Source organism: Acipenser ruthenus, chromosome 4 (genome assembly GCF_902713425.1).
Source record: "Acipenser ruthenus chromosome 4, fAciRut3.2 maternal haplotype, whole genome shotgun sequence".
NCBI lineage: Eukaryota > Metazoa > Chordata > Actinopteri > Acipenseriformes > Acipenseridae > Acipenser > Acipenser ruthenus.
Window position 1 is genome coordinate 28,211,075 of NC_081192.1, and position 23,485 is coordinate 28,234,559.

Below are 23,485 nucleotides of genomic sequence, written 5' to 3' on the forward strand. Positions count from 1 at the left end.
CTTTTCTGAGCTATAGCTATACAAATAAACATATATTTGAATTGAATAATATATATATATATTTTAGTTCCCCTACAGTTGGCGAGCCAGCCAGGAGAAAATGCTTGCACTAAGATGCTGAGCTGTTTCCACTACTGACGAGTGGTTGTTGGGAGCTCTGAGATCGGAAAGCCCGCTTGGAGAAAGGATTAGATCTGGGTACAACTTGATTTTCTACTTCTGAAAACATCTTTAACGGCGAGTATACTTTAACCCTTTGCGGTCTATATGAACATAATGTAGATTTTTTTATTTAACATCATGTAATCAAAGAAACAAACAAAAAATGATATTGCAAAAGTCCAAAGGAAGCTATAATAGTAGTACAGTATTTCAAGTTAGATTTTGAAATGTCACATTTTTACATTTGTGTCAGTTTTTCATTAAGTATATGGAAAACTACAAAGCGGTATGTAATTCAATATGTTAAGATAACATTATTCAGCAGGTTTTATTTGACTTTATGAAGCAAAATTTGTTAATTCTATAGGATGATGCAAAGCTGTACACTGTAAGAAAATAAATAAATAATTGAAAAAATAATTCCCCAAAGAGTAAATAACTGAACAAAGTACTGCAGAAGACCATTTCAAGTCAAGTAGATTTTGCTTCACATGCATCTGCAGCCTCCTCTGTGTTTTTTTCAATCAGCTTGTTAATAATGACATTTTAAAAGATCTTGTTTTATTGTGTTGTAAGAACATAATTAAAATCACAAGCTGTTGTTTCAACTGAGCTGTTATGATTGGGCATCTCCACAGTAACTCCATTACAAAAGCCCTAATTCAAAGAATCCATGCTGTATGTTTGCTGCAGTAAAATATATTTTTTCAGTAAAAAAAAGAAGAAGAAGAAGAAGTAGAAGAAGAAGAAGAAGAAGCTGTGGTGGTTCACTTCAAGGGCATGTCAAAATGAATTTATAATTTTAATTGGGTGTTAGCAGGATTCTAGCAAGAGTCAGCGTAGATGACAAACCAGTCGATAATAATTCTGAGAACCTTCAAGCACACAAAGTAGGCATGAAGACCTCAGTCTCATTATAGGAACTGGGGTCGAAAAAACACAGAAAGGTCCGTGCAAGCAGCTTTATTATTATTTATTTTTGTTACTGTCCATTAACATTTTATGATGCAATGGTTCTTATTATTACTCAGATATGTTTTGCCTTTGTCATAGATACATGTAACGTAGGCTAGATCAGCCAAAGTGTATTTGGTGTAGTAAGAGCCGGCGCCATCTAGTGATCTGCCACTTTGGCTCAAGATTTATTTTGTTTTGCTGGCAAGACACAACAGTGATCTTGATGCTGCTGAAGACTTTGGCTGATGTAACCTACAATACATCTATGGGAGGCAACTAAACTGAGGTGCAGTTTCCTGAACTCATAAAGCACCTTAACACAGACTTATAAAAATAAAAAATGCCACAATTGTGTCTAATATGGTTTATCGTACGTGTTTATTCCTCAGTTGCCATATATTTAGATTTAGTTTATATTCAATATGAATCTACAATTATCTATAATATGGTAATTTCATAGCTGTTCAGTTCTGGCAGGATTTAACGCAGACACTAGGCAGAGCAGCAAGAGGGTGCAAGCATCCAAATCCACCAGGTTAAACCACATCAACAACATCAATAGAGCTATACAGACGCAGTGAGTATAAAAAAGAAAGAAAGGAAATGGCAAAACGTAAATGTATTTTTAATGATTGAATGTATTATTATTATTATTATTATTATTATTATTATTATTATTATTATTATTAACAAATATAAAAGTATGCAATATGTATAACACAATATGGCTACTTAAACTAATGAGCCACAAATTATACACCCAGGAGTGTACTGAAATTAGCCAGCTGCTTAAAAAAAGTACTAAAACTGAGAGGATGGCTATTTAAATAACTGCTAAAATAGCTTATATTTAAATGGTTTAATTAGTCTTATCAATAATTTAACAGTGTCCCAGTTTTGACGGGTACTGTTGTAATGTAATTCCAATCAACAAAACATTTAGCAGATTATGTTTCCTTGAGTGCAGATGAAGCTATGGGATGTGTGGTGATCTGTTTGTAAATATTAAGGCAGTCTTAATAGTAATTATGTGCAGGAACTAATAACATGGTGACCCTTTAGGGTCCATACTATTCATTTTGCTCAATGGCTCCAGTGTCTATACAGTCACAAGCACCAGGTTTCCCGGCTACGAAAGCCAAGTTTTTAATCCTTGGTACAACACTGCTGTCAAAAGGTTTCCAGTATATCCCAGTTTTCTTTGCAGAGTATGGATTGTTAGGGGATTTCTGCTTGTAAGCTATAAATCTGCTAATTCCAGAATTGCAATCCGTTTTCTTCAGGGATCAGGAAGCAGAGCAGCTGTATGACTGCACATTGCAGCCAACATATGCTCCCCATGATTGCTCTGGGATTACGGACAAATTCAAAAGGGGTTCTTGATGAGCCTACAGTTTTTGAAACTGTGCACTGTCTAGTGAATATCCACACGAACTTTACATTTAAATAGTCTGGTTTTTCATATAAAAGGTGGTGGGTAGAGGGGGAGGGATGGGGCAGCTGGATAGGCAAAGCAGATGGTATGCCACCAGCTTGGTTAATACACATAAACACCAGCCAGTAGCTTTTAATCTAGTAATATAGGTGGAACCACAAGTGAATGGCACACTCATTCCTCCCTCTATCTCTTGAGACAACTGAAGAGGCTTTTTAAATCACTCATGCAAGTATAAAGGCAGGGTTCTAAAAAAGGTAGCACTCTCCTCTCAACTTTTCAAAAACTTCATTGATTTATAGCACTCCCCCAGGTGTATGCAGGCGGAATAAAATATGAATCTATGAGTTTAAACACTAATACAGAATGCTTGTCCTCTGTTGCCCCCCCCCCCCCCACCCCCTTTTCTAAAAAAAAACCTTTTTATTTTAAAACATGATATCTGGTACTAAATCAATGTCTGCGAGCCATGCTCCAATTTGCTTGGTCATTTCACCCAGAGGGTGAAATTGTCCCCATCCTTTCAATTACTTTTTCCCTTTCATTAACAAATCAGCTCCTTCCTCTAATGACTGACAACATTTCAGCCAGTAACATAAATGGCCCAGGAAGTGCAAGTCGTAACACATATCCTGATAATAAAGCATGGAATTTTCTTTAGCCTAAAGTAGTATCAGGTATTATGTTATAAGATGAAAATACACATTTGCTATAACATGTGTTTCTTTAACATGCTATAACATGAACATTTGAGAAGTATGTAACTAATAGAATTGCAAAGCAACTAAGATTTATGAAATTAGTTTGTTAGCTTGTCACAAAGACGGCCGCAGTGGGTGGTGTCAGACCAGAGCCAGGAAGTAACACACAGAGACTTGGATTTTGGTTAAGCTGAGCGCGTGATCGCGCTCAGCATTTAATAATTAACAGCACAGAAAATAAAAGGTTTGAACACAAAACAAAACAGGACACGGCACTTGCGCCAAAATAAATAGACAAACAAAACGTACTAAACACTTAACAAACGGTGCACGGAGAGACAAACAAACACGGTGAGAACAAACACTTATATTTACGCTTTCTTTCACTTTCTAGTTTCTCCTTCTCCACACCCGTTCTCCACTCTCGAACACCCAACCCTGAGTGAATGAAATGTGCATCTATATATACTGTTGTGCTGGGATTCAATTACTAATTAATTATTCACTTGAATCCCAGCACGTGAATTAATTCTGTGCAACCCCGTGCTCACATATTACATTTAACCAGCACGTGAAGTGATTTGTGCCCTCCTCGTGCCTAAATACAAATCTACCTTTTTTAAATACACGTGAAACACAAACCCGTTTATATCCCGTGTACCAATCTATACACCGACATTAACACACGCACGCAACATACAACACATAACACACAAATACACACAGGGGCGGGGCGCATTGCCACATATGCCAGCACACATGGCCTCAATGGCCACCTCCCCCCTTAAAAATCCAGCAGTCCAGAACAAAGTCTCGGGCTGGGAAGGGAGGCTTTAGTGGGCCCATGGCTGGCCATGCTGTCAGCACCCCTGCCGGTAGTGGCACGGCTGACAGCCTGCTGGTCCACGCCTGCAGCGAAATTGCTGCGGGGGATGCTGGTCTCCTGACCTCTCCCCCGATCTCCGGCAGCGAAACTGCTGCAGTGGGAGCAGGTCTCCAGACCTCCTCCCCTTTCTTCGTGACCGACAGCTCCCCTTTCTGGGGCTCCGGCCACCGTACTCCCTGTGGTGGAAGTACGGGAAGCAGAGACAGCTCCTGCTGTTCTGCTTCTGGCAGTGGCGGAGGCAGAGGCAGCTCCTGCTCCTCTGCTCCTGGTGGTGGTGGAGGCAGAGGCAGCTCCTGCTCCTCTGCTTCTGGCAGTGGCGGAGGCAGAGGCAGCTCCTGCTCCTCTGCTCCTGGTGGTGGTGGAGGCAGAGGCAGCTCCTGCTCCTCTGCTCCTGGAAGTGGCAGAGGCAGCTCCTGCTCCTCTGCTCCTGGCGGTGGTGGTGGCGGAGGCAGAGGCAGCTCCTGCTGCTCTGCTCCTGCCGGTGAAGATGGTGGAGGCAGAGGCAGCTCCTGCTGCTCTGCTCCTGGCGGTGGTGGAGGCAGAGGCAGCTCCTGCTCCTCTGCTCCTAGTGGAGGAAGCGGTGGAGGTGGCGGAGGCAGAGGCAGCTCCTGCTGCTCTGCTCCTTGCGGTGGAGGCAGAGGCCATGGGGCTGATGCTGGCCACTCAGAGGGAGGCTGTGGCGGTGCTGGCTCCCTCTGCTGTGGCGGCTGGGCTGGCATGCGCCGTGCTCCCTTCAGCAGCATAACTAGAGGCTGCTGGGGGACACCAGCATCCTGCCCTTCTCCCCCCCAGAAAATTTCAGGGGGTTGAGCCTGCAATTCCTCCCCTTCTGGCTCTTAGGACGGCAGCAGCAGGTGAACCAACAGGTATTCTCCCTCTGCTGGCAGCTTGGGTCCTAGGGCTGTGGAAGCCCCGACTTCCCTCTCTTCGGGCTGTGGACGCACCGACTCCTCCCTTTTGGGCTGTGGACGCACCGACTCCTCCCTTTTGGGCTGTGGACGCACCGACTCCCCCCTCTTGGGCTGTGGACGTTCGGGCTCCCCCCACTCAGGCGTAGGACGTTCGGGCTCCTCCCACTCAGGCGTAGGACGTTCGGGCTCCTCCCACTCAGGTGTAGGACGTTCGGGCTCCTCCCGCTTGGGCTGTGGACGCTCGGGCTCCTCCCGCTTGGGCTGTGGACGCTCAGGCTCCTCCCGCTCGGGCTGTGGACGCTCTGGCTCCTCCCGCTCGGGCTGTGGACGCTCTGGCTCCTCCCGCTCGGGCTGTGGAGGCAAAACCAGCAGGCATTCTTCCTCTGCTGGTGGAGACGGGGACAGCAGGCTTTCTTCCTCTGCTGGTGGACCTGCTACCTGGGCTGTTGTAGTTATAACTCCCTCCAGGTAGCTGAGGACCAACCCCACACCTTCCTCCCAGGTGCTTAGGGTCTGTTCCCTCGCATATGCCTCCCATCGCTCCCTATCCATAAACTGCAGGAACCGGACGACTACTGGTATAGACTGGGCCTCCAGCCCAGCATTTTCCAGCATCCAGTCCCGCACTTTGATGGCGTCTTCTGCCATTTTTTTTTTTTTCCTCTTTTTTTTTTCAATCCAAAAATGCTGTTCCTGCTCTGGCCTGAGTCCTGGAGGCGCTGTAGATCCCACTTCTGACACCACGTGTCACAAAGACGGCCGCAGTGGGTGGTGTCAGACCAGAGCCAGGAAGTAACACACAGAGACTTGGATTTTGGTTAAGCTGAGCGCGTGATCGCGCTCAGCATTTAATAATTAACAGCACAGAAAATAAAAGGTTTGAACACAAAACAAAACAGGACACGGCACTTGCGCCAAAATAAATAGACAAACAAAACGTACTAAACACTTAACAAACAGTGCACGGAGAGACAAACAAACACGGTGAGAACAAACACTTATATTTACGCTTTCTTTCACTTTCTTTCACTTTCTAGTTTCTCCTTCTCCACACCCGTTCTCCACTCTCGAACACCCAACCCTGAGTGAATGAAATGTGCATCTATATATACTGTTGTGCTGGGATTCAATTACTAATTAATTATTCACTTGAATCCCAGCACGTGAATTAATTCTGTGCAACCCCGTGCTCACATATTACATTTAACCAGCACGTGAAGTGATTTGTGCCCTCCTCGTGCCTAAATACAAATCTACCTTTTTAAATACACGTGAAACACAAACCCGTTTATATCCCGTGTACCAATCTATACACCGACATTAACACACGCACGCAACATACAACACATAACACACAAATACACACAGGGGCGGGGCGCATTGCCACATAGCTACAGATTACTTTTAGGTCTTATCAAATGTTGTATTTCTCTCAAAAGCTTAGATACTTCAGTTCTTATACAAGGAGACTATAACCATCATTAGTTTGCCTGTTCCTGCTAGAAAAATGAATAAATAATTGAGGTGTTGTGTGTCCTCATAAAAATGTTGAATTCTACAGAATTCAAGGAATGGTGGCCTACTGGCCATATCAAGCATCTAATATACATGGCTGCATACAGGATCAGGATTAAAGTTAAATAGCTTTCATTACACTAAATACAAGTTATTTTTAAACAAACAGCTCTAGACTTTTGTAATATATATTTCCTAACAGAGGTTTAAATACAAAATTAGTGCTATCAGTTAAATAAAAGAGTAGATCTTTATGGCCTACATCCACCATATTTACAGTGTAAAATATTTAACTGTGACATACAGTACAATTCAGGCAGGTTCCTCCATATATTCCTTCTGCATATCCCTAGATTCTGATTTTCAATGGCTTGCATTAAAGACTGTTATTATTAAGTTTTATCATAATTGGATAAGTGCTTGCTGTATATAAAAAAATAAAATAAAAAAATATATATATATATGAATGACAGAGTTGATGTCCTTCTGTATGAGCACATGGCCAATAATCAATCTTTTACAGATTTATGGAAAGTTATTCAAAACTTGCTGCTTCTTTCGAATGGCCAGTCAAGTGTTTTCAGCAAGGGTTTTCAGTGAATAAGGAGCTTGAATCATTAGTATTGCAATGTATTATCCTCAGTCACATTCAGTCAGTTGGTGGAATACTAAATTTGCAAACCACAAAACAGCTTTTGCACTTTGCATCTGGTGCTAGACAAAAGTACATGACAAAAAAATATTAGTCACATTCATATGAATGAATGTAACCAATCTCTGGATTTTTTTTTTCAGTTTAGGGGTCTGTTGTCATGGTAACATAGAAATATATATATATATATATATATATATATATATATAGAGAGAGAGAGAGAGAGAGAGAGAGAGAGAGAGAGAGAGAGAGAGAGAGAGAGAGAGAGAATAAATAATAGAGGGGCTTCAGTGAGTTACAAGAAAGTAATTTCATCCATGGTTTCTGTGACGTCATAAACTGTCACAGAAACCCGAGATGGAATTGTTTTCCTGTAACTCACTGAAGAGGCCCATCTATTATTTTTTTATAATACATGGATACCCTTGTGATGCTAATATTAAAGAAGACGAGGTTCAGCAGTACAGTTAGTTTTTTTTAGATGCAAATGTACCAGTTTTACATCTTTTTTTTTTTTTTTAATGTATTCTCATTTTGTTGATCATTAATGAACATTTCTGTACTGTGGGTGTCGAGTGATTGAAAATGAGACATTTTGTGTTTGAATTGAAAGTGATGGTCTCGAGGAATCGAATGGGTCAAAGTTCAAGTATATTTTCCTCTAGACTAGAATTATCATTTTATGACGTCACTACTGTGCTATTATCACTTTTTTTTTTCGAATTGCTCAATATGCAAATATAGGTTTCATCCATGTATTATATATCTACCTTGAGGAGGTTGTTCGTAAGTCTGAAATGTTTGTAACTCTGAAAACGAGTTTTAATAAATGTGCACACCTGCTCTCTACACCTCAATCTGGCGAATAATACAAGGATACAGCACAGTAATACAGTACTCGTATTGTTATGGTTCTAAAGTCTTTAAAACAGTATGTAGCACAGAGACACCCCTTTGTCCCACTTATTCATTTTACTTAAATGAATAAGTGGGACAAACAGCACTGGGTAAGTTTAACAAAATAAAATAGTTTATTTATACAAAGCCACATGAGGAAAGTGTTAAAGTGTAAGAGCTATTTCTTGTAGTACCCCCAAGCAGTCGGTTTCGCCGTTTGTACACAGGCCACCTGCTTTTAAATGAAAGGACCCCTCCCCCATCCCAACTTGCCCTGGTACTGCTGGAAAATAAGTCCCCTGCAGAAACGGGGACCCAGACCACAAAGGTTCCTAGCGTGCTTCAAGTACTATAAATAGAAAAAATGCTACATTTAAGTTACCATTGAAATCGTAACTGTAGCAAAAACACAGATTTAAACGTCCATGAAAACCTCGGTTAAGGTAGTGCATAGTTTAAACAAAATGCATTCATGCAGCATGGCTTCTTTGGCTTGAAAAAAAAGCCTGTGCTTTGTTTAAAACTAAAATGTTCCAATAAAATTGGCTGTACTTGCTTTGAAATCTGCATCACCTTTCTGGATACATTTGTTGGTACAGTAATTTTTCATTCTCTGTGACCAGTACTCTGCTTATAAGACCGCCTATGTGTTTGTATTGCACTCATGGTTGAGTGATTGCATACTTCCGGTTGAAAGTGGGGTGTCCGGTAGGCCAGTCAGTTTGTAACTTTGGTGTTCATAGGGGAGACTAGATTTCGCACTGGCACGATCACCCTGCCCCGCCAGCGTTCCCGTACTTCCAGATTTACCACTACACCACTGCTCATGATATGGTTCCGTAACATCAGCAATAAGTTTTGCAGAACAAGAAATGTGACGTATAAAATATAATTATGTACCGTTTTTGCTGCCCCCTTCAATGTGCCACCCTAGGCGGCCACCTGTTCTGCCTATATGGTTACGCCGGCCCTGGTTCTGTGCATATTTTTACTAGTAAATGTATGCTATAAAAGTCTGTGTAATAAATGTTTATATGCTCAATTTTCTGCGGTTTATTTGAGACATTATTTTTAATTGTGTAGGATCTTTATCTATACAAGGCATAGCTCTGCATTGACCAAACGTCATTCTAATTAGAATGTTGTTCTATTCGAATGTTGGTGACCATGCTTTTGTTGCATGTTGAATAATAAAGGGGCTTCGCGGTGGAATAAACAGTCCGGGGTTTTTTTTCAGTATAAAGGTTGATTTCACCCATTCTCTGCTTGAATTGAAAAATAAAGATTGAAAAAAAAGGGTAAATTCTTTAAAAAATAAATGTCGATATTAGTCATAGATTTGGCATAGAAATAAAAATCTAATAGTAGCAAGCTTAGTTATTAACCATCTAAAAATATGACTTTACAATTAATCTCTGTAAACCCCTCTCTGTCTGTATTCCCTGTCATTCTTGAAATAAATCTGCATTATTTTTCATTATTAAGTGTGATAGAATAAAGATTGCTAGAATGGTAATCATTCAAAAATAACCTATCAATAGCCCACATTTTTCATATCAGAACTGACAAAAATTGGCATCTTTGGTATTTATTATTCATCATTGTCATAAAATGACTCTGGTAGAGGTTACTTACAGTGCACTAAGGAGCCTGTATTGTTCAGCAGCATTAATAGATTTTTTTTTAATTTTTTTTTTTTACCTTTTTAAAGGGGAAAATGTGCAATTTGTGCACCGGTGTAAAGCTATGACTGAAACAGAAAGACATTCCTAACATGCATAACCAGTAAGCATTGTTACATTCCAATAGTGCTGATGAATTTCCATTATATCATTAGAATATGGACTCGTACGCCTTGAAAGACGATTTCCAAAGCGAAATTTTCACACACCCCTGGTAATTCACACATTTTGTAACTGAAATCTTTACTGCTTGCTACATTTATTAACAGCCTTTAACTCTAAATGAAATGTATACATGAACCATTGGTAGTTGCTGGTTTGTTTCTATAATGTTCTCATTATTTATAATACCTAATGAAAAAAAAGAGAGCACCATTGTCCCTGTCCTGTAATAACTACCAAAGGGTCAAAAGCTTAAGCACAAAACTGTTCCAGCAGAAGCCTACACACTAGAATTGCTTCTATAAATTATTTACAGGCTCCTCAGCGCTCTTCATTGTAACTGCTATTCTGCCACAGCTGATTTTTAATTAAATATGTCTTTCCTTTGATGAGATAATATTCAGGCCCTCTGAATGCCATTTTTCATTTTCTCATTGAATAATTAATGTCATGCAGATTCTTTAAAATTAGCAATGTACCAATAATTTATGAAGATGACCATTGCTGAGAAGACTATTTTAGAATCCCGCTGAAGCCGCCAAGAATACATTCTGTGATATAAATAAATAAATCATATATCAATATATATATATATTTATATACTGATAACAAATGTTACTAATGTTCACTTCTGCAAGGAACACTTTTGCTTAGCCATGTTTTTGTTGATTGAGACACAGCATGAGCCAGATTGCAGCAGGGATGTAGAAACATTTGCTCTAATCAACATTTGGGCCGACGGTTCAATACAGAGAAGCTTTGTAACATCTCTTATGGTAGATTCAACCGATAATTTGTGGATCCGTTTTTGATTTTGCATGCCTGTGAAGGTTTTCTATCTTTGCGTAGTCAGACTTGAAATCTCCAGATTCAGACCTGACCAGCCCCATTCCTATATTTACCTTTTTATTCATCCAATCAAAAATATTGAGAAAACATTACAAAATTCCACCATGCTGTATCTAGATTTTTGCAGTTCCATATCTTACCTAAACAGTTAATTGTTTAAACAACTGCTTCACCTTGCTTGACCTCATTCAGGGAAGAGGTCGAAAATCTTAAATATACCCACAGGGACCTGAACATGGAAATGAAACACCATCGTCCTGAAATGTGTTGACAATCACACTACTTTAATGTTCACATAGGTGAAAAAGAATATTCCTTTTTCATATTTTGAGATGCAGAACAAACTCAAAACAAACTCAAAATTGTGATCAACACCCAAGATCCCTAAACATTATTCTACTTCCTCCTGTATTACTCCCTTTGAGATTCTCAAACTAGGGTATTTCTGCTGCAGGTGTTTTTTTTTTCTCTTTGGACTGCGAATTTGTTTTCAGCGCTGTGCCTCTAACACCCAGCAACCATGCATAAAGAATCACTTGCCCTGGAGCTTACCTTAGGCTTTGAATTTTCAACTGCTATATGTATTGATTTTTTGTCTTCTTTAATTTAATTACTTTGTAAAGAGCTATTTCTGCTTCTGTCATTTTAAAATACAATGATGGCATGCAAGATCTCCAGCAAGAAGAGGTTAAGTGGTTTGTCTTTAACCCTTAAACTATTTTAACACTTTAATGTCTGAGGTCTGTTCCTGCTCACAAGATCATTTGAAAACCAGGCACAAGCATCTGTTAATGAACTTATAATAACTGGTGATTAGTAGAGATTTTTTCAATGGGCTCATCCAGTTTATATTCCCCGTTCATTAACCCCAGCAACAGAGCGCAACCCCAGCACGAGCTGTCAAACTGAAAGGAATTCCAATCGTACCTCACATAGCTGCTGTCTTCTCTCGCTCGCTTCTCAGCTGGTAAAAAAATTGATCACGATTATAAGAAAATACTGCATGGGGTAGCGTCTGATAAATTAGAATGTAATGGGGCAGCAGTGTGGAGTAGTGGTTAGGGCTCTGGACTCTTGATCCGAGGGTCGTGGGTTCAATCCCAGGTGGGGGACACTGCTGCTGTACCCTTGAGAAGGGTACTTTACCTAGATTGCTCCAGTAAAAACCCAACTGTATAAATGGATAATTGTATGTAAAAAATAATGTGCTATCTGTACAATGTGATATCTTGTAACAATTGTAAGTCGCCCGGGATAAGCGCGTCTGCTAAAGAAATAAATAATAAGAAAAAATAAATAATAATGTCCACACTCGGGGTGGCATGCTTGGATAATCTTGTAGCATTACATTCTCATATCACACACTACCCCATGTATTATTCACTATATGGCTTACCCTTTTATTATGTTCACAATGATTTTGAATAATTCAGAGTTATTTTGCTTAAAACTTGCATAATTTCAATCCATTATTCTGTCTAACTGGACATTACCTTGCTTTCAGGTCTGTGTTTTGATGTGTATTAATTTGTCCTAATTTGATACACACTCATTGTTTTGACATAATGAAAACCACAGATAATGGGGGTAGTAAACACATTAAATGTCAAACTCACAGTTCACCAGATGGAGCCAATAACTTTAGCATAACAGAGGCAGAAGTGTTAAAGGGACTAGGAAATCTTAAAATAAACAAATCCCCTTGGCCAGATGAGATCCTCCCAATAGTACTCAAAGAAATGAAAGAAGTTATTTACAAACCGCTAACCAAGATCATGCAACAGTCTCTTGACACAGGGGTTGTACCGACAGACTGGAAAATAGCAAACGTAATACCGATCCACAAAAAGGGAGACAAAACCGAACCAGGTAACTACAGACCAGTAAGCTTGACTTCTATTATATGTAAACTTATGGAAACTATAATAAGATCCAAAATGGAAAATTACCTATATGGTAACAATATCCTGGGAGACAGCCAGCATGGTTTTAGGAAAGTGAGATCATGTCTAACTAACCTACTTGACTTTTTTGAGGATGCAACATTGAAAATGGATAACTGCAAAGCATACGACATGGTCTATTTAGATTTCCAGAAAGCTTTTGACAAAGTCCCGCATAAAAGATTAATTCTCAAACTGAACGCAGTAGGGATTCAAGGAAATGCATGCACATGGATTAGGGAGTGGTTAACAGGTAGAAAACAGAAAGTACTGATTAGAGGAGAAATCTCAAAATGGAGTGAGGTAACCAGTGGTGTACCACAGGGATCAGTATTAGGTCCTCTGCTATTCCTAATCTACATTAATGATTTAGATTGTGGTATAGTAAGCAAACTCGTTAAATTTGCAGACGACACAAAAATAGGAGGAGTGGCAAACACTTGCAGCAGCAAAGGTCATTCAGAATGATCTAGACAGCATTCAGAACTGGGCAGACACATGGCAAATGACATTTAATAGAGAAAAGTGTAAAGTATTGCATGCGGGCAATAAAAATGTGCATTATAAATATCATATGGGAGATAGTGAAATTGAAGAAGGGAACTATGAAAAAGACCTAGGAGTTTATGTTGACTCAGAAATGTCTTCATCTAGACAATGTGGGGAAGCTATAAAAAAGGCTAACAAGATGCTCGGATATATTGTGAGAAGTGTTGAATTTAAATCAAGGGAAGTAATGTTAAAACTCTACAATGCATTAGTAAGACCTCACCTAGAATATTGTGTTCAGTTCTGGTCACCTCGTTACAAAAAGGATATTGCTGCTCTAGAAAGAGTGCAAAGAAGAGCAACCAGAATTATCCCGGGTTTAAAAGGCATGTCGTATGCAGACAGGCTAAAATAATTTAATCTATTCAGTCTTGAACAAAGAAGACTATGCGGCGATCTGATTCAAACATTCAAAATCCTAAAAGGTATAGACAATGTCAACCCGGGGGACTTCTTTGACTTGAAAAAAGAAAAAAGGACCAGGGGTCATAAATGGAGATTAGATAAAGGGGCATTCAAAACAGAAAATAGGAGGCACTTTTTTACACAGAGAATTGTGAGGGTCTGGAACCAACTCCCCAGTAATGTTGTTGAAGCTGACACCCTGGGATCCTTCAAGACGCTGCTTGATGAGATTCTGGGATCAATAAGCAACTAACAACCAAACGAGCAAGATGGGCTGAATGGCCTCCTCTCGTTTGTAAACTTTCTTATATACTCTGGTTTCTCTTCAGTTCGAATAAATCTTTCTAAGACTAAGGCTTAGAGGGTAGTGGCATTGCCCGCTCCCTCCGAGGGTCTGTGAGAGGTTTGTTCGGGTGAGGAGGAACAGAATTTTTTTTTTTTTTTGACTGGCTTTCTTCAGCTCGGCAACTTTTTGGAAGACTAATGCTCAGTCTGGTTTTGGCTTGCCCAATCCAGGCCGAGGGTCTTTCAAGATTTTGTTGACTGTTGAGAGCAGTTTTTTCTTTTTCAGGCGGTTCCAGTTTTTTTTCTTTTTCAGGCTTTTCCAGACGTTCCTGGAGTTAGAGAGAAGGAGGACCTACCATCCAGACGACCTTTGAGGACCCTTTGATGACCTAGACGACCTCATCCCCAGCCCTTGATTGTAATCGAAATCCAGACCGAGAGAGCAGCAGGCGCCCAGCAGAGGGCGCCATCTGGGAGGAGCAGAGGGCGGCCCCGGACCCCGAGGAGGCGTCACAGCCACGATTCTTCCTACGTGGTCTCGGTGCCAAGCAGCGCCCCCTACTCCGCCAGGGAAGGACACCGTTCACCTGGGGAGGGGGTCCCTCTTGCGAGGCGACCATCTCCTCAGGGACTAAAATAATAGTTCCTTCAACTGCCCAGATTTGCTGCTTACGTTGTTTCTTTTCCGTAGAGAGAGACAACCCGGACGTCCAGAGGCTTCTCCCACCCCAATCGGAGGAGCCAGCTGAAGGATGGCGTTCCGGCCAACCCAGGAGACTAGGAGGCACAATGCGGTGCGCTTCACAAGGACCCAGCAAGAGGAAACGGAACCAGGACTGACGAGACTGGAGTTCAGCCGGACCATTCTTCAGAGGGGTATGGGTTTTTCCCCTTCTGACTTGAATTGTTTGGTGAAATTGCCAGGGCTTAAGGAAGTGTTTGAGGTCAGTTTTAGGAACCCCCAAAAGTTACAAGAAATGTGGTCCTTTTGGGGGGAGAATAAATATCTCGCTCCATACAAAGAATTTTGTGTGGATGCACTGACAGACAGAGAAATGAAAGTTGTTACTGTCCAATTTTTCAATGAGGCTGTTAGCGACTATGATATTACAACATGGCTTAACCGCTATGGGAGGGTGTCATCAGAAGGGAGGAAAATTACAGATGAAGATGGGGTTTGGACAGGAGCCAGAAAGTGGCTGGTACGCCTTAATGTTGATCCATCGGGCATTGGAGGCGTCCGCCACATTCCAAACTCCATAGTGTTAGGGCCCAACAGAGGGCTGGTATTCTATAATGGGATGCCAAAACTCTGCAGGAAATGTGGGGAATTAGGACACCTGGCGGCCGCATGTACTGTAGTCAAGTGCAGGAACTGCGGCGCCCCCCACGAGACCAGCCACTGCAGAGAAGAGAGGCAGTGCAATTTGTGTGGAAAGAAGGGGCACCTGTTTAAGGACTGCCCCTCTTCCTATGCCAACATGGCCAGAGCCAGCAAGGCAAATACGAACAAGCCTAGGCCTGAGCAGGAAGAGGGAGCAAGTAACAAAGATCAGTCCACATCACCACCAACAGTATCCAAGACCCAGACTCCAGCACCACCATCATCACCAGCACCCCCCTCACCCCCCCGCCCCCGAGACATGTCCCGTTTTACGAGGACCCCTTCCCCCAGCCCAGAGAGAGAGTACAACAGCTACTCCACTAGCTCCTCCAGTAGCTCCTCTGATGCAGAACACGAGGCAGGGAGGGAGCCCGGACCCAGCAGCGGCCCCCCCCTGAGTAGGGCCCTCTCAGCGCCAGCACTCCCCCTCGGCTCTCGTTATGACGCCATAAGGATTGAGTCCGTGGGGGAGGAAAGCGAAAGCGACAGTGAAAGTGAGAGTGAGAAGGAGGGGAAGGGAGTGAAGAACCAGCAGAGGGTGGGGAAAAGAAAGGGTAGAGACGAGGGGGGGAAAAGAAAGAAGATCAGGATCAAAGACAGCAAGTTGCAGGTGGCCCCCATAGATCCAAAACCAGCTAATGTCCACACAAAGTCCCCAGTCTTGCCCTCGCAGGCAGAGACGGAGGCGAGTGGGACGGCTACACTGCCGCCTAGTGGGCAGGTAGCAGCCAGCCAGGGCATCCCCAGCCAGCCTTCCCAGTCGTTGGCACAAACCCTAGCACACCTCGCAGAAGAGGTGTTCACTAATGCACCGAGGGAGAGGTCGGGGTCAACACCTTCCCTGACCAGCAGTACCTCGGTAGCAATGACCCTCTTCAAGCGAAGGGCCTCCCTTCAAAGCATCCTTGACCCCCTCCCTTGTATGGGCAAAACCAGGGGCCCCCTAGAGGTCCTCCTAGATACAGCACTGGAGGACATGGGAATACCCCTGGACGCGGTAAGCCAGAAGTCTGCTAACAGCTCCAATTCAACAGACGGTAACAGCCAAAGAATGCTGTCTGTCATAACCCCCCCCCAGGACAAAGCTGACCCACACGTTCCGAGGGGCCCTGAGCAAGTTCCACCAGACTTACCTTGTGGGGAGTTGAATAGCCCCAACAACTCCACATACTGTGCATATAAAGACGGTGCCTTCTTGGACGAGGCAGCAGTGAGTACCTTCTCAGGGGTGATGGGAGTTGCAAATAAGCCCAAGCCCCCTCGAAGCAAGCGTAGAGCTAAGAGTAGGAAGAGTGTCCCGACCTCCCAATCATAGTCGCTATGGGGTGGACGCAGCGACTCCTTTTCTTGTTAGCTACCCTGATGGCCCTGATATGTGTGTCTGTTAATGTCAGGAGCATCAGGGAGACACAAAAAAGATTTGATGTACTAAACTATCTAGCTAACTTGAAAGCAGATCTCATCTTTCTGCAGGAGTGTGGTATTTCGTCGAGCCCTGATTATAGGGACCTGAAGGAGAGTTGGACCCTGGGGGACTCCTTCTGGTCGGGCTCCAACATAGCCAGAGCCGACGGAGTAGGTATCCTGTTTAAAAACCCATTTATTACCTCCCGCAGCAGCAGGGAGGTAGAACCTGGTAGAATTCTGAGCGTGGATGTGACATACAACAACACTCCCCTCAGACTGGTCAATGTCTACGCACCCACTAACCAAAACGAAAGAGTTCAATTTTTTCCACAGCTGCGTCCACTCCTGCTGGGGAACGTACCCGTCATCGTGTCAGGTGACTTCAATTGTGCTCTGAGGGACGTAGACCGGAGCAGGCCACGCAACGACCGCTCTAGTAGAGTTTTGTCCTCCGTAATATCTGATTTCTCCCTGTGTGATGCAGGTAAGGACCTGGTGCCTCCCTTTACCTGGGTGAGCTCATCTGGGACCTCCTTCTCCCGTATAGATCTCGTCCTGCATACCAACTCCCTTACGAAGACGGCAGTAGACACCCAGGCCGTCTTCTTCTCTGACCATAGGCTCCTGCAGGTAACATTGCAGGTCCCTCAGACCTCCCAGATGGGGTCAGGGGTCTGGAAATTAAACACCTCCTTACTCGATGACCCCTCCATAGCTGCAGCCTATAAGAGCAGGCTTGTTGAGTGGACCACTTTGCGTGACCTATTCAACTCCCCTATAGAGTGGTGGGAGATGGTCAAAATGAGAACTAAGGGTTATTTCATAGCAGCAGGCAAGAGGAAAGCAAAAGAAAGGAGGGCCAAATATAAATACCTGAATGCTGCCCTCCAGCGTCTGAGCCTGCTTCAGCTTCGGGGGTTCCCTGTAAGCGACGAGATAGCCCAGACCAAGCTAGATCTTTCAGTGCTTTGTAGGGAGGAACAACGAAAGGTCATGCACAATTCAAAAGTGCAAAAAATGGAGGAAGACGAAAAGTGTACTCGCTTCTTCTTCCAGAAAACGAGGGAGAAGCGGCACTTGATGTCCTCCATGCTCGACAGCAGGGGGAGGATAGCAGAGGATAGTGAGGGAGTGAAAAAAGTGGTAGAGAACTTCTATAGGGACCTATATAACATCAAAGCTACAGATGACACCCTGATAGAGTGGTTCCTGAGCCAGTTGGAGCCTGACTCAGTGCGGGACGACGAGGAGGAGGAGAAGGACCCAGAACTCACGCTGGAGGAGCTCACCCAGGCGGTTAAGACCATGAACACCGGTAAGACGCCAGGTCCAGATGGCATCCCGGGTGAGTATTACCATCTTTTTTGGGACACGCTAAAAGTCCATTTAGCGGAGGTCTACAGAGCGGTCTACAGGGAGAAGCGGTTGGGCCCTTCTATGCGGGAGAGTGTAATTACTCTCCTTCATAAGAAAGGGGAAGTTAAAGATCTACGGAATTGGCGCCCAATCAGCCTCCTTTGCGTGGATTACAAGATACTAGCCAAAGCTCTGATGCTCCGGCTACAAGTACACCTCCCTTTGGTCATTGGCCCTGACCAGGCTTGTGGCGTCCCAGGGAGGTCCATCACGGATATTTTAATGTTAACAAGGGACATTCTGGCTTATTCTAGAGAACGGAACCATCCCCTCTGCCTGTTCAACCTTGACCAGGAGAAGGCGTTCGATAGGGTAAGCCATGAATATATGTACAAAGTGATGGACCAGATGAAATTCGCTCCTGGACTTAGGGAGTGGGTTAAAACCATATATACAAACATTAGTACCCGAGTCTTGGTGAACAGGCACCTGACTGGTAAAATATCTATCCAGTCAGGGGTCAGACAGGGTTGCCCACTATCCCCACTGCTATATGTCGTGTGCATTGAACCCCTCCTGCAGGCAATTCGTAGGGATACCAATATAACTGGTTTCCAGCTGCCTGGATCCAACGGGGTCCAGGTCAAAACAACAGCATATATGGACGATGTGTCACTCATTTGCACCAACACATCGTCGGTACCTCGGATTAGTAATATCCTTGAGAAGTACTGCACGGCGACCGGGGCAGTGATTAATAAGTCCAAGAGCGAAGTCTACGTGTCTAAAAATTGGCAGGTAGATAGGGAACTGTCGGACATGTACCCTGTCAAAAAGGACAAAATCAAGAATCTGGGCCTCATTTTCGAGAACAATAGCTCGGGGGCCCAGAGCTGGACGGCGGCCATTAACCAGGTCCGTAAAAAGATTGGCGGATGGAGCACAAGATCCTTAACAATGACGGGTAGAGTATTAATAACCAAGTCTATACTGTTCCCCATCCTCTCTTATGTAGGAAAAATCTTTCCCCCAGACAGGACCACCAAAAAAGTGGTGGACCGCATTATCCACCGCTTTATCTGGGGCAGCAAGATGGAGAGGGTAAAGCGAGCCACTCTGAGTAAAGCCGACAAGAAGGGAGGTAAGGGGGTCCCGGACGTTGTGCAGCTCACCCGAGTGCAGGGGCTCACGCAAACTATCAAGAACATCCAGGCCCTGGACAGGAAGGTATGTTACATGAATCGTTTCTATTTTGCCACCTGTCTCAGGGCCTTGGGCCTCTGCACTATTGATAACACCGTGCCGTACTCCTGGGACCCCCCATTGTATTATAGAACCTTAAGGGACACTATATATAAATTGGGCTTAGATAAAGCAAAATTGGCCTCCTGGGAATACAAGGCTGTAACTAAATATCTTGCCGGTTCCCAGGAAATTGAAAAAGTAGCTACTTTCTCCCTCACCCAAAGCCAAAAAATCTGGGAGAATGTGTCTCACAGCTGCCTCAGTAATGTCCAGAAGGATATAGCATGGAACACCGTCCACAGTGCACTCCCCACTCGAGCGTTCATGTTCAGGAGGGGACTAGCCCAAGTAGAAACATGCCCCTATGCAAAGTGCCGCAAGAGAGAAACACCAGCCCATATCTTCTGGGAGTGTGATGTGGCTGGCAGTGTCTGGCTCTCTGTCTCTGTCTTCCTAAACAGGTTTGCTGACACGGCCAAGATGACCGCTGAGACTGTGCTCTATGGGCCTGCGGGAGGAATCACTACCAGCACAGCTAAGTGCGTTTGGCGTGTCATCAATGTTGTCAAGCAGATCCTGTGGGAAGGCCGTAACGTCTGTGTCTATCACAAGCAGGAGCTAGACACTATCACCACGACCAGAAGGGCACAAACTCTTATCAAGGACTTTGTAATTCTGGACATCCGGACCCTCGGGAAGGACAAGGCCTGCGCGGAGTGGAGGATCGCCGGACTTCAGGACGTGAAGATGGAATAAAGGAAAAAACTGGAACCGCTAGCTCCTAGGAGCGGGACTACGGGGCACCGCTAAGCCTTTTATTTATTTTGTCATGCCAGCATTCCGCCCTTTTTAGCTGGCATGACCGTTTTTCAACGGTGCCCTGGTTTTATGTAGTCTTTTTGTTTCAGTTTTATGGACCTTTGATTTAATTTGAATGTTTTATTTGATTTTGTTTTGTTTTGTTTTATGTATCTTTAAGATTTTTAATGTAAACTATTAAAAGTTACATTTTAAGTGTTTTAAAATTTTAGAATTTTAACTCACTGTTTATACACTGTCCCTTTTCCCCTGTCCCTGTTTTAGATCTAGGTTTATGTTCACTTTTTTAGAGAGCACTCCCCGGCCCTCACAAGCACTGGTTTTTTATAGATGGTTCTTTTTTTCCAGTCACTTTTAAAACAGCACAGGTTTTTTTCATGTTGATTTTAATCTGTGTCTGTTTTAACCATGTACAAAGCACAATTGTCTTGGTGTTTTTAAATGTATTTTAAATGCTTTTAAAACAAAATGTATGTCTGTATGCATGAATGTCATCTTTAAAAGAAATGTAAAATGAATGAAAAAACGAATGGGTGTAAATGTAAAAAATGTAAAATCTCAATAAAAGAGTATTTCTTATGTTCTTATGTTCTTATGATGCCTGATGCTGCCATCTAGTGAGAGCAGAGGGAAGTGCAGGAGGTATCACAAAATGAGGGAACACATATTGGAGGGAACAAACCTATATAGCTTGTTTATATTTATCACATGATCTTGAATTATCACATGAGCTCTGAATGATATGCAAGCCTGTCTAAACACCAGTACTTCCAGTGGACAGAAACCTAAAGTAAAGGACAACTCATTTTGTGTTGCAGTCAGGACTCATTTAACTCCAACCTAATTATCTGTCTCTGATCATTTGGAACTGTTTTAGGAAAAAGTTACATACACCTTAAAAATATCATAATTTGCCAGACCTACTAATCAGTACTGTTACTCCAAAAATGGTAATAGTGCTTAAAGTGGGCAAGTCATACTTACAGCCAGTAGTATTTGAAAGGAACTGTGAATGACCTCCAGATATTGGAACTCAACGATGCAGCCAGTCACAGATATGTAAGAGTGGTCGTCAAGGCTACGAGTGGCTGGCGCCGGGACCTCCCTCCTCACACAGCCTGGCCCGTGCTCCCGCCACCAGGAGCGGTGCATAGAGATGTTAAAGGTCATGAAATCAGTGTCCTGACATAGAGAGAAATAGAAAGAGAAAGATAGGGGACAGTTAAGGTTACAGGGAGGTTATAGCAAATCAATCAGCCAAGAAGTGCTGTGTGTCCCTGTGAAAATGTTGCAATCTGCTGTTTTAATCTCAACAATGGAGGTCTTGCTCCAGACAAATGATTATTATCATTGTCAAGAAATTAAGTATTTACCTTATACTGGATGAACCAGTGGGTGTAATTGATGTTACAACTTTTTACTTCAGACTTATGTTTGCTAGCATTATGAGTGGCTCTAGGTTAATTTTTCTCTTAGTCTGCCTTTACCTAGTTTTTAACTTGCCTTAGAATTGTCTGGAGAGCCCTAACCACTACACCACACTGCTGTCCATAATATAAATGGTCACATTTTATCATGCCTAAATGATCATTATTTGAAATTGATAAGGCAAGGCATATATTAAGTACTGGAGTGGCAATTACAGTAGACAAAATGTAATACTCCCCTTGATACTGTGTGGTTATAAAATCAGACACTGTGATATACCATACTACACCACAAGCAGTGCTAAATAATATAAGGAATACAGTGCACCCAACTGTACATGTCACATGAACCCTGTGACACAATGACAGCTGTAATATGTTGCCTACATACTACAGAGGCATATGTAGACCTGTGTTTATTTATTTATTTATTTATTTATTTATTTATTTTTCATTTTGGCATAAAATATCCTCCACAACTGATTAAACATATGAAAATTAATAACACGTGAGTGTATAATAGGATATCACACGAACAACCGCGGCAAAGAGTGACAGGGCTGTGGGTGATACTGGCAATGCATGACCCCTCAGGGTGCTAAACTTTAAGGCCCAAATTTATAAAGGGGAAAAACCGACTGTAAAAAGCCACATAATGTACGTGTTCAGTACGGCCGCACTCAGCGTCAAAATAACAACCTATTTTATAAGACTAATTAGGTAAAGCAGGTGATTCCGCAATCAAACCATTTAAACACCCCTCACCGTAATTAGCGGTGGAGAATTACACACCTCTCACAATAAATAGCAGGTCTGGGTCAACCCTGCGTGTGTAGGCTACACATTCCAAAAGGAAATGAATGGCACACAAAGACCTCAGCCTGGTACTAGCCAATATGGAATTGGAGATTTTGGTACAAGCAGTACTTGTAACACATGAAGATGTGTTACAAGCTCGAAATACATCACCAGGACAAAGGAATAAAACATGGAATGTGTGGTGGCTTCTTAATAAACAAATGTACCACTTCAGAGTTTGTATTCTAGGTTGCTTATACATTATGATGCATTATCCAGTTACTGTGCTTAGTTAAACTTCTTATTTCATATAGAATAATTCCAGGCGTATAGACTTTTCAAACTTTTATTTACTTACATCACGTTTTATTTACTTACATCCATGGTAGTCAAACGGGTGGAAAATCCTTCCATTGTACAGCAATATGTTCAACAACAATAACTCCATACAGCTTCAACTCTTATGCAGTTACAACTCTCCTATATCTTATGTATGTCTGTATTTCTGTATGATTTTAAAGCATATCTGTATGGTCTATAATATAGCTACATTATTCAGATGTGCCTTCAACCAGCTGTACTGTATTTGCTCTAGCTACAAACTAACTGCGTCATCTGTCCTTCTGTCCTTTTTTTTTTTTTTACCATTTTCTTTCAAACTCGAATTTAACAATACTGCCTGAACCAGTATTGTTAAATACCAGAATGCCATATTACAAAACATAAATTCTGTAGGAATTACTAAAATAACGGTGGAGGAGGAGCCCTCATTGTATTACATGTATATGAGACTTTTTCTTTAGTGCGCCTCAGAATATTGTTCCATCTTTTCTTAATCACTTCCACCGTTCTTATAATAATGCCTACACCCTAGAAGTAAAGGCTCTCGTTAGAACCTTGCTTTGCCACTGTGGAGAGACCTTTTTAGGTGCTTCTAAGAACCTTTTTTTACATGGATTCTATATTCTCTATTTGCAGACTTTCTTTTTTGTCATGTAAGCTATGAAATATGTATTGAAAATTAGAGTTTGCAAAACAATACAGTATTAAAAACCATA

The 23,485-nt window shown here is 42.5% G+C and overlaps 1 protein-coding gene across 3 annotated transcripts in view; it reads right to left on the reverse strand.

Annotated features, from left to right (window-relative positions):
• Window positions 1-23,485, reverse strand: part of LOC117399764 (sodium/potassium-transporting ATPase subunit beta-1-interacting protein 3) — a 154,449-nt gene that overhangs the window by 26,218 nt on the left and 104,746 nt on the right. For all 3 annotated transcript variants that reach the window (XM_059022266.1, XM_059022265.1, XM_059022267.1), the window contains exon 4: window positions 21,187-21,384. In XM_059022266.1, the coding sequence (XP_058878249.1) occupies window positions 21,187-21,384 (198 nt within the window). The remainder of the gene's footprint in view (window positions 1-21,186; window positions 21,385-23,485) is intronic.